At 44.7% G+C, this 14,286-nt stretch overlaps 1 protein-coding gene across 2 annotated transcripts in view; it reads right to left on the minus strand.

The window, feature by feature from the left end:
* Positions 1–20: 20 nt before the first annotated feature.
* TMEM201 (transmembrane protein 201) overlaps positions 21–14,286 on the minus strand; it is a 28,476-nt gene continuing 14,210 nt past the window's right edge. Inside the window, exons 7-11 of one of the 2 annotated variants that reach the window (XM_080563688.1) lie at positions 8,218–8,435; positions 6,503–6,574; positions 5,379–5,669; positions 4,747–4,878; positions 21–1,619 (exon numbers count right to left, since the gene is read on the minus strand). In XM_080563688.1, the coding sequence (XP_080419814.1) occupies positions 1,522–1,619; positions 4,747–4,878; positions 5,379–5,669; positions 6,503–6,574; positions 8,218–8,435 (811 nt within the window). In that variant the 3' untranslated portion in view covers positions 21–1,521. Of the gene's footprint in view, positions 4,288–4,746; positions 4,879–5,378; positions 5,670–6,502; positions 6,575–8,217; positions 8,436–14,286 lie in introns of both variants that reach the window. The other variant, XM_080563687.1, reaches the window with a different exon arrangement.

The raw sequence follows: 14,286 nt of genomic DNA on the forward strand, positions 1-14,286 counted from the left end.
CCCAAGAAATAAAACCATAGTAAGGTGAAAAGTTTTCCATTTTATTTTTTAAAGAAAAATATTCCTCTTTAAACACAAAGCATGAACTAAAAACCTCCAAGGAACAGTTTCTCCCCCGGAGCACAATTTAACTAAACTGTACAGTGTTAGAGCTCCCCGAACAAGTACACACACATGACATACAGTATTTCTGTCACAGGAAATAAGGTTTAGGACTCAAAATTGTCCTCCACACCCTCTCTCGATACCCATTCCATTCATAACAGTGATGATCACTTCTGGTTGTGACATATATATATATATGAACATCAAAATATAAATGTATTGGCCAAATTGGCCCTTTCTAGCCTTCTAACAAATGTCTGTGATAGAGGTTAAGACAATAGTTATTTCCAGGAATGGTACTTGGAAGAAAAAATATAGCAGCATCCACAGGCCACACAAGCCCTTAATTTCAGCTGCCCTGTTTTAAGGAACCCAGTCAGTTCAGCAGTGTTTTGTAGAAATTCCCATCACTCGAGAAGGAGTGGGAATAAAACATTCACAGGCCAAATTTGTTGCTTGAGCAGACAGGCAAAATTCCAGTGAATCTGGCCTATGGACCCCAGCAATAATTTTTTTCCCTGTTGCCACAGTGACCAATTTCATGTCTAAGCTTTTATGTAAAAAGATAACGACAACTTTCTGAAATCAGCAACTTGTTCTATCTATCCCATCAAATAGATATGTGTATAATATTTATGGCATCTGCCATACTACCCAGACTACAGAACTGGAACCAGACTCTAAAATCCAAATTCTTCCTAATTCAGAACAGTAAAATCATCAAACGTCTCTGCATGGTCTCATAACATGCCTAACAAGTCCATAGCCCCCCCAAAAAAGTACCTGGGCATTTTCAGAGGAAGGCAGGGAATGGAAAAGGTCTGGAAATGGAGCTCATTTATGTCCCACATGATGATTAACTGTGGCTTTTATTAAGTAACACTCAAATTTTTATCAGACAGACCATTTCACAAAGACCTTTTCCGTTCCGTACACTCCAACAATTTTTACAGTAGGAAAAATATTAGAAAAATAAATTTCACCCCCGAACAACACTGTATGAAGATCAGCATCACCAGTCAAGAAGACTTTTACAGAGGGACCAGCTAGTCTTTCATTTCCTCCAAACCAGCTTCATACAGAAAACAGCAGCAAGATAGACATGGTATCTAGGAGCTAGATTAAGGCCAACAATATAAAGACAAACGCAGGCTCAGATCTTTTGAAATGAAGAAACCCTCCAAATGTTTTTATACATATGCACGCACGCACACACATACACACATATAACTCTTGTGTACTACTCAAGCAAAGGCTTCACATCTGTGAAAGCACCACTGGAGAGTATTCTAGCACCAGGATGAAAAGTTGGTTGTCTTCCCTCTTCAGCAATAAAATCCAAAGTCTTTATATTGCTTTGGACAAGGTCACCAAATGCTCATCCATGAACAGTTTCAGCGAGCGGATTCAAACAGCTTAAAGATTTCCTGCTGCGGAATATGGGCAAGAAGAGGTGTGTTGAGAGGCTGCGGCTCCTTGGTTGCTGGGAAGGAGGGGAATTTCCATATTGCAATCTGGTAGAGACAGAGACCAAATTGGGCCCTGGGTGTGTGCGACAGTAAGTGAACTCGGCGCAGACAGGGGGGTGAAAGTGGAAAACTTGCATACATGAAATCACAGTGCACATCTGTTGGCATAATAAAGACAAGCAAAACCACCGTATTCTCTGGCAGGCTTGTCTCTGCATAGGCAGCCCCTGGCTATGCTGGAAGTCAGGACAAGGATCCGTGAATGGGATGTCACACACAGGACACCGAGACAACATCAAACTCATACAGCACAGGTCTAAGGGAAAGCTTGTAAGTAGGTCTGCTAGCATCTCGCCTACACACATGCTCCGGTGAGTCTGCCCAAGTCTATAAAGGGGACAAAAACCTTGTAACAGCGATGTTGTGGGGCAGGTTCAGCTACCAGTAACAATGCACGCAAGACACAAAAGAATTAACCATCAACCTGAGCACATCCAGCTCTTTCTGCTGTGGGTCTCTATCTGGATCTAGGTCTTGCACAGGAGGTGCTGGCTGTGTGGCCCTTTACCAACGCACTGAGCAAGCTGAGAGAAAGATGCAGAGTCAGGAACGACATCTCCACGCTCTCTCAGTTAGCACGTGTGGCCAGACATCTGTCCTGTGCATGCAAGATAAGCAGGCAATAACCAGCCTCACTACCAAGGGAGGATGGGGTGCAGTGGCTGGAAGTGAGCTGCTAAAACAGTGCTGGAAGAAATGGAAGAGACAGAGAGATTTAATTTTTCAGAGATTGAATCACCAGCAGTAAAGTCCCACTTACTCTTATATAGCATGCTGACTGGTCTGGCCATTGCTTGTGTGATCTGTTAAGTGAGGCTGTGGTAGGAACTCCATAAAAACATGCAAGAAAAGAAATGAAGTGAAAGGAAGGGTGATCATCGCTCTTGTGAATTGTGAGGTGTGAATTTTGGGTCCAGGACAGAGATTTATCAGCACAGTTATGCTGTGTCTCTGTGCACATGCAAGAGTGCAACAAAGGGAACAGCGGCAGGACTGAGAGGAAGAGACACAGGAAGCATAACACTGTAATTCAAGATACAAACACAGGACAATAGGATGAGGGGAAAGGAAAGAGAAAGGATGTTTGAGGTAAAGGAGTCCAAAGGAAGAGACAATATAAAAACTCTTAATAGTCAGTCCTGCTTCAGGAAATACGTAGCTAATGTCAGTTAGTTCTCTTTTCACCAGGTCTCCTTGGCATGTTGGTAATTCTCCTCTCTGTATTCGGAATTTAAGAGTCAAGACAAAGATCATTAATTTTTTTTTTTTTCCTAAGATATGCTAAATCATTTAGAGCATTCAGCATGATACTCCAAATGGCCCCTGAATACTAAGCCACGCTGATGACTCACCTGAAAGTGGAAGCACTCAGATTATAAGCTGCTTTTTGAAAACCTAGGGCTATTTTCTTTGGGTTAGAAAAGCTAACAGTTTGAAACCATCCAGGAGCAGGTCTGGCATCTCTCACTGAGAGCACATTGGCATCTAAGAAATACCTTCAACAGTTACTTGGCAAATCCCAACGTCAGACTGAGGCGCCAGGTTTATGTAGAAATGTATACAATCAGACAGCTCCTCATATACCTCCTAACAGGATAGATTTGTGCGATTTACAGCAAGAACTACGGATGTGCCACTCCCTGCTTCGGTGAAAACACCAGCAATTGGAGTTGTGAGCTGAAGCCCTTCCAAATCACGTGGGGACCCTTTTCTTTTACAACAGGATTAATGCCTCCTGGGCAAAGCAAAGCGTAGCTTTCCTCTGTCTACTGCAAACCACAAAAGATGCCTGTTTTGGATTTGTGAATCCCTAGAACAACAGTGCTGGCTGGAGGTATGCACAGAGAGCAGTTTCTGTGAACCAGTAAGACCAGAAAAGCAACTGGTGAGAGTGGCCTCAGGGCAGAGCCCAGGTGGAAGCACGTGGTCAGACAAGAATATGACAGAGCAGTCAGGTCACACGTGATCAGGCAAGATTAAGGCAGCTAAAAAAAGCTCATCGATTATTGAGAGGAGAGTGCCAAAGGGAAGAGAGAAGAGGAACCACTGAGCAAAGAGGCTGGGAATGGTGTAGCCAAAGCCCAGCACCAACTACTAAGCCAAGTCTCTTCTCCAGCTCATTGTTCTAATGCTCATTTTACCAGCACCATCAGCATGAGGTTAATATGTCAGGAAGAAGAGCTGGGGGAAGCTCCTAAAAGTGTAGCTTGCACCTTTTCAGGCTCATGTCTCAGGTCAGTTCCTTTGAAAGAAAGCGCATGGGCCATTTGACCAGCATCTGGCTTTGAACTAGGGCCTTCTGGGAGTCCTGCTTCCCACCTCCAGGGACAATCCTGTGATATGTTCTACCTGGAAGTGACGGCAGCAGCTACTTAGGTTCCTTGTCATGACAGCTGAGCATACAGTGGTTATATAAAAAAAAAAAAAAAGAAAAAAAGAAGTAACAGCATGCACCAGTGGCACAGCCATTAGACATGAAGCCGTGGTTGAATTCTTCTTGTCAGAGTCTTCTCAGAAGCAGGTGGGACCAGCAAGAAAGAAAGTGTTGGCACAAATCAGCGCAGGCTCCGGTAGACATAGGCTGATGTGAAGATAGCATTGAGAGTCAGACTCACGGCTAGCAGACCTCGGAGAGCGGAGTTACCAAAATGACCTTGGTGGAAGAGGAGAACACAAAGAGAGAAAGGGACAGTAGGAAGAGATGTTAAAGAACTGATGAGATAAATAACAGTGAACATATGTTGCGCTCTCTCTTTGCTCTCTCTTTGTGTTCACTGTAAGCAGATATTGCCGCAGCAGTTTTCCTGTCAGGAAAGATTCCACTACTCTCCTTAGCTCTGTTTTCATCTTGTCCCGCTTCTCAACACCCACATCCCCATCCCTTTCCTTCTGTCTCAGTTTAGCACTCTAGCTGTCAGTACTTGCCAGACAGCCCAAAAAAAAACAGGAATAGCCTTATTAAGGGCTTCAAATAGCAGAGAGAAGACCCATTTTGCTACTAGCAATTTGTTTGATCTTAAGATCAGATCACTACCACAGCACAGGAAAGATCTCAATTGTCCTCATAGAAGTGTTTGCATGCATATGAAACACCCACAGGACTTGCACTTACCTCTCCAGCCTGCCAAATCTTCCCCTTTGGTAGTTGTGTCTACCACACAGGTAGATGAGTGTGATGAATGATCCTCCTTTTTGATGGAATTATCGCTGCAAATACTCCCTCTTTCCACAGCAGATCTCATATCTGAAAAAAGAAAGAGATACAAAAATTCAGAAGGCACCCGTGGAAGTCAAAAGCAGCAGAATTTACCAGTCAAAAGGTAGACATCGGTAATGAATGACTGCCTGGTAAAATCATGAAAGGAATGAGGATGGGAGCTAGAAATAAAGGCCAAGTTTCACTGCTGTGCAGCAGAAGTTGCCTGTTTGCTTGTCTCAAGCATTATCTATATCAGCATCACCACACCAGCAGTTGGAGGAGCTATCCAAACAGGGGGAAGGGCAGTGACAGTAGTATCCCTGTGGCACCGCTCAGTGAGCAAAGGACATTGGCTTTGGCAGAAGAGAGTTTCTCCAGGCCAGTGAATTCATAAGGGAGCTTTGGTAGCCTAACAGTCATTACCATCTGGGTCTTTCCTAAAGGATTCCCATCTATTACAGGGCCTAGATGATGCATGGATTTGCTTGCAAGTCAACTCCTTCCTACAAGTGCACTTCAAAGAATGCAGCAGGCTGCCAGCATACCGTGCATTCCCCGCTCACTGAGGTTCTTCTTCGGAAAAGAGGACAGCTCTGTGGCAAAGATGTTGCTGTCTGAGTGGCTGTGCTCCTCTGAGCTCGTTGGGGTGAGCAGGGCCTCATTCTGGGATGGGAAAAGCAGCAGCTTCTGTCCTTTCAGGTTCAGGCGGGCAGGGCTGATGAGCGGCCGGCGATATCGCAAGGAACCTGAGCTGGAAGTCACAGAGCCAGCCACTGATGGTGCTGGAGAGGGGATGCGGGAGGGAGCACAGCTGCCTGACAACATGGAGAAGTGGTCTGGAATAGAAACACACAAAGGAAAAAGAGATTATAACCCCAATATACAAGAGGCACAGTTTTCTGTAACAATTCTACAAGAAAAGGGAACAGAAATTGCAAAAATCCATCAAATCTTGTACTAAAATTCTTTATTCGTTCCCATTCCCACACTGCAAAACATGGAGAAATTCCACATGCACTTACTTTGGTACACTCAAGGATGAGTTATACTAGAGATGTTTTTTTCAGGAGCTGTGGGAGCTCTCTCCTTAGTGTGTCCGTTCAGGAGAACCTCTACACATACTGTTTGCACGTGAATGAACAATTCTGGCATGTACTTTAAAGGCTGCTGTGAAGCTGTATCAGGAAGCAAGGAGTTTCCATGATGGCATTAGCCCAGACTGCATTTCCAGCAGCAAACACTTAGGCAGCACAAACAGCCAAACGATCCAGTTGGGGTCAGGAGTGCAACAGACAGGTCACTAGAGGACACGGGATCAAAAGGACAGAGCAGACAGGGTAGCTAAATTAGGAGTTCCTTGGGCTGGGGAAAGCAAAACAGAAGAGCTGCCTTAGGAAAAATTTCAAGTCTTCCTTCAAAGCAATCTCAATTCAGATACAGAGTAGGGAAGGGATCCTTGCTTTGTCTCACTGATTTCAGTGTGAGCTCTCCCAGAAAGAATAATATCCCACACGTTATTTTGATGCAATCCCACCTTTAGTTGGAACTATCTCTGCAATATTTCCATTGAGATCTCAGCAGAGAGAAAAGAATTAAAATGGGGTCATGTGTTTCAACCCACCCACTGCAAATCCTGCAGAGACACTTGCTCTGGAAGCCCCAGCATTACCTGACGTAGGAGATTCCTTGGACTGAGACGATTGCGAGGCCGGTCGACTTCCGCTGAACAAATAGCCAGAATCTAGAAAAGCAAAAATGAAAGAGTTTGAACCCAGATGGCTCAGCTACCAGAGGTCTATCCTTCTAAAAGATAACGGTGTTGTTATCAGTCTCAGAAGGGGAGAGGTTGTAAACGTAGGCAGGAAAAATGTCCCTATATTCCTAGGTAGGCTAAATGCCAGAGTCAGAATAATGACCTTTTCCCAGCTGCAGTGGAACAGATCTGTCCAACAGGCTCCAAAAATAAAAGGAGCCATCCCCTCCCAAAATATCTGGAATTAAAAGCATCTAAATCTATTTAGAATAGACTAAATAGAACAGAATAAAAAATATTCTCTCCAGCCTGTCTATCTTTGGACCTTCACAAAAGAAAGCACAGCCTCACATGGGGGGATTAGCATGCAGGGGGAATCCCAGCCATCTGGTGCGTTTGCACCTATCCTTCCACGGCAGTTAGGTAATTGGAAAGGTGAAGGCTGCGCCAAAAGCTGCTGTGCTGCTGGAAGGTTTGTGTGGCTGGCCTTTCACCTGCTCTTAGTGGCAAAACTTAGTGGCTGCTTGCAGCTTGAGCCAGAGAAACGTAGAATGAACTAAAAAATCTCAGTAAGACCGCTCTCTTTGCTGCAGTATTATCCTAGAAACTGCCACAATTCAGCCCCTGACCTGGTGGTAATCAGTCAGTGACACAGGAAGGCTTAGCTTTCCTTAGACAGAGAACAGTATTTGAATGCTGTTCCCCATCTGTTAATCTCGAGCACAGCAAAACTGAGGGCTTAATGAGCTACTGGGAGAGAGTTGTTCATGAGGCCTATAAATCTTCCCTAGATCACAGAGCCTCTAAAGCAACCTCTGTAGCTGTGCTAGCACATATCAAACCCACACGTAGGGATGAGCCTACCTTCAGCTCTGCTCCTCTCAGGTGTTGTACGAAAACCAGACTATATAAAGCAGCCAGAAGGAAGGGAGAGATCTCTCTCACCAGACCAGTTATCCTAAGGCTCTCAATCACTTCCAAAAGCTGCTCTTCTCCATTCCCATGCTGAAATGCTTCTTCTGTCTCTCTCCAACACATATTTGCAGCTTCTGCCATAATGTTTTGAGAAGCCTCTGGATTTCAGTAAGCCCACTGGTCACTGCAGATTTCAGTAAACTCCCCAGACGGTAAACACTCAGTGAGACTTCTTGCTTCATCTAGATGGCAACGCCACGCTAATTTCTTAATGCTAAAAACCAAATAACCAACACTGGACACTCCTCTGCGCCACAGGAGATGCAGACACCGCTTGTTTTAGACAGTTTAGACGCAGTCCTTAAATAACTGCTGCAAAAGGTATTAGCTTAGAAGCGATAACAACTGAGCTTTACAATCAGTAGTATCACAGCATCAGGCTTAGTGGCTCCCTCAGGAGCTAGCTTAACCTAGTCCTTACGAGGTAACCTGCATTAGCGACAGCCCATGACATAAAGCAATAGGTGTGCCCAGTTAGCGCTGCCTCCCACAAGGCTGTTAGCAGACTGCTGGCCCTCACTCCAGCCCCAAGAACATGTCAGCGGTCTCTAAACAGGACTACCACCAGTGGATACCTCACAGCCCACCTCCTCCTGAAGCACTGCACCACTCTGCTGTCATTGCCACATGGTTGGGAAGTTTCACGCACAACTTACCTGCTCTGGCCAAGGAGGGGATGGTACCCAGTGAGAGCGCCCTGTTGAGACGTCCAGGAAGAGAGGAAGAAGAAGTCCTGCGCGGGGACCTGAAGAGCTGCTGGTTTGTCAGCTGGAGAATACTGGGAGGTGTTGGGACAAAGAGAGACGTAGCGGAGGAAGGGAAGCCAGTCCCAGTGCCGTTGGAAAACAGAGTAATCGAATCCCCGGAAAGGTACCTGCAAATGACAGGCATGACAGGCATTTAGCAACGAGTGTGTTCCAGGAACTCCCTCTCTCAATTCTAACTCGGGGAACCAGAATGCAACAACCTCCATAGAACAGAGAAGAATTTGTGTTTCTTTTGGACCAGAGCTACAATGGTGCTTGTGGCTCTTGCATACGAACATTTGCTTTGTTACCAGGTTTGTACTAAATTTTCAGTGCAAGAATGCAAGATATAAAATGCTTAGGGTTTATGAGATGGCTTCTACCCCTTTGAAACTGGGCAAGGAAGAAGCGCTCAACATTACTTAAATTATTGTGCACCAACCTGTCCAGCAACACAGGGTGGAAAAAGTGGTGGGACAGTTTAGAATCTCAGGTGCAAGCAGCTACAGTTCATTGGTTTTCTCCCTGAGAAAATTACCCTGATGTAAAGCATCAGAATGCTTTATCCATTCCAAATACAGAGGGCCTACAACAGAGCACATCTGATGTTTGTCATGTGCACATGCAAAGAACATGCTTACAATGCCATGACTCTGGGTAGCAAGTAGTTATCTGCTTATTTTTTTGTCTTTACAAACTAGAATCGGCATCTCTGATGTCAGTATAGAGAAAAGTGTTTTTATGAATACCTAGATAAAAGATTTAAACACAGATGTTCTGTTTTAAAGCCAACATTCAAGCCCCTTTGATACATTTGCCTTTATTACGTTTCTGTGAGACTCACTGCCCTCGTATTAAAGATGGGAAAGAGAAGCAAAAAGAAGCTAAGTGACTAGTCCAGGGTCTCATTGAAACTGTGAAAGAACTGAGACACAGACTTGAGTTTCCTGATCCTAAATTGAGGCCTCAACCATTATATTTTTTTCTCTCTGGATATCATAATTAGCCACAAATATGTACTAGTGTAGTCATTCAGAGGGCACTGTGCTCCCATAGCATACGCTCCGGGCATCGTCTTGCTTCTAGTGTGGAAAAAACAATTTCAGTTATGGCTCCCGGGAAAATTTAAAATTGGCAGTAATAATGGCAACTGTATACGTAGGTCTCCAAGCTGTTTCCTAGGGGTTCTTTGCAAGTGAAAGCAGGGAGCCATAGAAGAGTTTCCAATTTGAGAACACAACCTGAGAGAACAGACAAAATGCACTTAAGGATATCTTCACCAGTTAGCTTGATTTTTAAGTAACATGGACTCAAAACTGACTTCTATTCTACTGATAATATAACTATAGGAAAGGACTTTGCATTTTACACGGTTGTTGCAGCTAGCTCTGTCACAGCATATGGTTTATATGCAAATAAACTACGCAATTAATTTGTGATACTCACATTTCCCTGTCTACCTTTGCAGTGGTTTACAATATAAGAATCAACCTAAACTGAAAAATCTGTCACAAAACTACTCCTATTTCTACTTTCTTCGCATTCCTCCTTGAAATCATGTGCTGATCTTAACCTGTGTGTGCAGGTTAGTTATCACATTACATCAGAGGAATCTGCTTTGGAGTCTCACTTGTGTTCTCCTGCCCTAAAAATGAGTGTTTCAAGAAGGTCACAGCGTTGAAAGTATGGGAACTTTGTATTATTTTTAACAATTCAATGAAATGCATGAAAAAGTCTAGAATTTGAACAAGGTATCTCAAATATCTCCTGTAAGATTCTTTAGTTAAAAGCAGGTAATAAATATTCTTGTCAAATAAGTAATGACAAAGTACTAAACAAAGTATGAAGTGGACACATACATTTTTAGACAGAGATACCAGACTTTGCATCCTATCATTAGGCTGCGACATTTAGAGGTTTAATAACACTTCTGATGAAAACACTGAGGCAGATGAGAGCAGAAACACAGCTTTTCATCTGTCAGAGGAAAGCCAAGAGTAAGAGAAAGAGCGGAGGAATATGTGCATCTCAGTCTCGTGCTGTGGGGTGATTTACTCATGTGCCACTCACTTGGAGATGACAAATATGATGCAGCAAAATTATGCAGTGCTAGCACACCCAGAAGAAGCAGTCTAGGTTTAAGATTGTAATTTAAAATATCTTATAAAACTACTTATCTGCTAGTATGAGGCAGACATCAACAATCCCGACCAGCTTAATCAGGCTGAACAACATCTGAGCCAACCAGCCTCGTGGTGCTTGCAAGCAGGACATGCCTTTAACAGCAGCAAGGAACTCGTCAATCTTGCAGCAGAAAGTGCCCAACCTCTTCAGGTTCCAGAGGACCTGGGAAGGGTGTCATGCTTCGCAAACGTGCAGAGTCCTTTAGTGCATATACACATAAATATTTGCCCCACCACACATACAGACATCAACAGCAGATGTACACGTCCATCTCAGCTCCGTAAGAGGGAATGAATTGGAAAGGAAATGAGAGGTGCAGCTCAGGACTACAATATGAACCGTCTCAGAAACAGGGATACCTTCTGCTCACAGTGTCCGTGAAGGACCAAATTAGAGCATCACCCATGAACAACATTGCTCTTGTTTCCTAACTTCGCACCTTTTCTATGCTTGGGCAAAAGGATCCAGCTCTGCACAGGAAGACAGCATATCTGCCTTATTGGCTTTTGGCAGTTTTTCACTTAGAAGGGCAGAAAACATTACAATTATACTATCACTCATAACTCCAATCTCTTTCCTAGGATTTTAACTTTTTTGGATTGGAGGTCCATGGGCTCCGCTGCTCAACAGCCCCCTTCTTCTGAACCTCAACACATTAGTGCAGTCTGAACCGCCAGGCAGCTGATGAAACGGTTGTCTTGCACCATCCAGAAAATCATTTTTTCTGGTTAGCAAAGAAGAGCTGGAGAATTTTGAGGATAGCATGTTAATGCCTGAGGACTAAGGGCTGACCAAGGAATGGCTTAAATGTCGATTTGCTCTGAATAAATCCCTACAATGTGCAAAATTCTTCTCCTTTTCTACGAGCAGCTAAAAAGCAGGGGTGCTGTCAGGGGAACACATTTCATGGCTGAGAGTGGTCAGCTGAACTAAAACTTTCAGAAGCAGATGGAAAAAGGTGAGAAGATCAAGAGGGTCATAAGGCAGGAAGCAGCCAGAACACAGCCCTGGAACGGAGCAGTGCAGCTACATCTTTGCTCTCAGCTTAGTGCATTGCTCCAAGACATTTGTGCACATGATAAAAGTGGGTCTGGCAACAGTGGAAAAAGTACCCAAAAAGGAAGAGGGGGAAAAAAAAAAGGCTCTGGAGTCAGGTGGTTTGTGGAAATAGGGCCCGGAAGCCGTTTATTTCAGAACTTGTCATTCAGAACATCAAAAATCGGATATCTTAATTAGCGTATACAACGATCACAGCGTTACTAGACAGTTGGGCACAACTCCGCTACACAGATACTTTAAAAATAAATAAAGAGAAGATTAAAGAAGAGTAGTACATGGTATGGGACAGTACACTGTCCTGAAGAAACACCTCCTGCCCATAGAGCCTCCTCTCCCAATACCTCCCTCTTTCCAATGCCAGCACCTTTTTAACTGAGATTTTAACCACAGAGATGCTGCATCACCCCTGGGATAGGGAGAGCCATGGGAGAGCAGGGGTCAGGTCAGACTACAGGGCTGTAGATGGACCCCCTCCTGCTATCAGCTAACTTCGGACATGGAGTAAGAAGGTAAGGTGCAGAGTCAGGCAGCTGACTGTACGTACCCAGGTTTGTCTGCCTGGAAGCAGCCAGAACCTCTTGTCAGTTGTGGGATAAAATATTTCCTAACAATTTACCTATGAGTTGTCTGTGTGTAACTGCACCGTCTTCTGCCCAGGTTGCAGAAGCAGCTCGCTACTGCCTTACTTATTGCTGGCTGCAAAATAAGCAAGTTTCTGCCAGCTGACATGCAGCCACTCGTCTGGTCCGCTGCAGCACATCAGGCCACCAGTCAGTTCCACAGTGTGTGCCTCTCGTCAAGGTTACAGAATCAGGAGTAAAGAGCAATATGGCAAATAAAACTCAGGACAATAATGCTGAAAAAGAGCACAGGTCTCAAACACGTTAAGATTTTGATACATGACTTACAGAACTAGGAACTTTAGCTCCCCAGGCTAAGGATTGTTTTCTCCTACACATCACCCTGCTTTGGGTGAAAGAGGAGGGATGAATTATAGCTGAAAAGGTTCCAGCTGCCAGGTCCTGCACTGATACCTTCTGGAATACAGACGGATGTTTGGCATCAATTTTGGCTTCCCCCTGGCTGGTGGCACAAAGGTATTTGTGCACACCTTCCACCTCTACAAAATCCAGACTCACTTGCATGATGAAAAGGTTCAGAGGACCTCTCCCCTGCCTGTGTATTTGACAGCTTTGGTCCCAAATGAGGCTTTACAGGGGGTGACTCACTGTACACTTCAGGACTGAGTACTGCCCCTTTCTTGGGAGAGCATCTGCTACGGCTCAGAGAAGCCTCAGGTGGTGGTGCACCTGGAACGAACAGGCAGGTTACATGCAAGAGCACACAAGTTCAACGGCAGCTCTTTAAAAGCTGAAAGCCATTTACTGCAGCTCCCCACTTTCATGAGCAGAGTCAGTATGGAGCAATGAAACCGGCTATTAATTAGATTAATTTATATAAAAGTATAAATAATTTGCCCACAATACAACCGTACACAACTTCTACAGTGTCTAAGCAAGATTATTAGCTTCACATAATTTCAGCTTACTTGAAAAATATTAATAAAGCTAAAATAAAACACCACTACACCCTTTTTATATTCCCCTCTTGTCCTCATCCTTTAACACACCCAAGCTCAGTTCACTAGGGCATGCAAAACACAGATGTAAGAAAGAAGGATTTAATAGAAAGGAAAGAATGGGATATTTATATCATGTATTTAAAATCGTAAAGGGCCACAAAGGGGTCAGTCTGCATGCAGAAATGTCAGTGAAGGCTTCAGGAACACCAGAAGCAGCAGCAGCAGAGATACTTACTCAGTTGCTAGCCCTGGCTTCTCCCCTCAACCCCCATAGGGTCTGCAGAGTCGCTGGAAATCTCAGAGTGCAGCCCAAGTGCCCTCTTATTCCCAGCCACACTCACTGGTGGCAAATACAGGCCAAAAGCACTAGCCTGCCACACGTACAGGAACTGTTGTCCCAAGCTGCAGCTGCAACAGCTCCACTGAAGCAGAGCAACATAGTGTTGTCAAAAAGTTTGTTCAGGGAAAGGCACTTAATGAACCCACCTTGCCCCCTTTATGCACCCCACACTGCAGGGCAGGGCACAAGGTGGTGCTGAGCTGGCAGACCAGCCACGGACAAAGATCCGAGTCAGCCACGTTGGGCTGGAGCAGATTTCATTTCAAATGACACACAAACCCACTTGGAGTTCCTCACCACCCCAGCTCCGCTCTGTAGTCCCATAGTCTGGTCCAGAAACCAGCACAAGGTCAGCGTCGAAAAGCAGCACCTAAAATGGGAGGCTTTGGGGCTAAAAACCTCTAATACTGCTGAGTTAAGGTGTTTGCATGCTCTGCATGGCTGGAAGCATCCTTAGGCAACAGAGCTGCACCTGGTGACCGCAGTTTATCACCTGTTTCTCTGTGGCTTGAAGTAAGAGCACAGCTAAGAGAAACCAAGAAGCTCAAAGCACCAACCAAGCGGTTCTGGACGATGTTGTCAGTGGTTTTTGTAAGTTACCAGCCCTTTGTTAGCTATTATCCCCCTCAGCAGAAGGAAATATGGCATACCAAACAGCGTCTCAGCTGGAGGATGGCAACGCAGTGCTCAGACGTGGGGCTTGCACCAAAAGAACTGAGCTGCAGGTATGCCTTTCCTTCCGCTGGAGCCACTGGGGGGAAATGAACCAGGCACAGAGTTAGATGGCGTATCTAACTGCTGAGCTGCTTCCTAA

The sequence above is a fragment of the Anser brachyrhynchus genome (genome assembly GCF_964034855.1).
Source record: "Anser brachyrhynchus genome assembly, chromosome: 21".
NCBI classification, from domain to species: Eukaryota; Metazoa; Chordata; class Aves; order Anseriformes; family Anatidae; genus Anser; species Anser brachyrhynchus.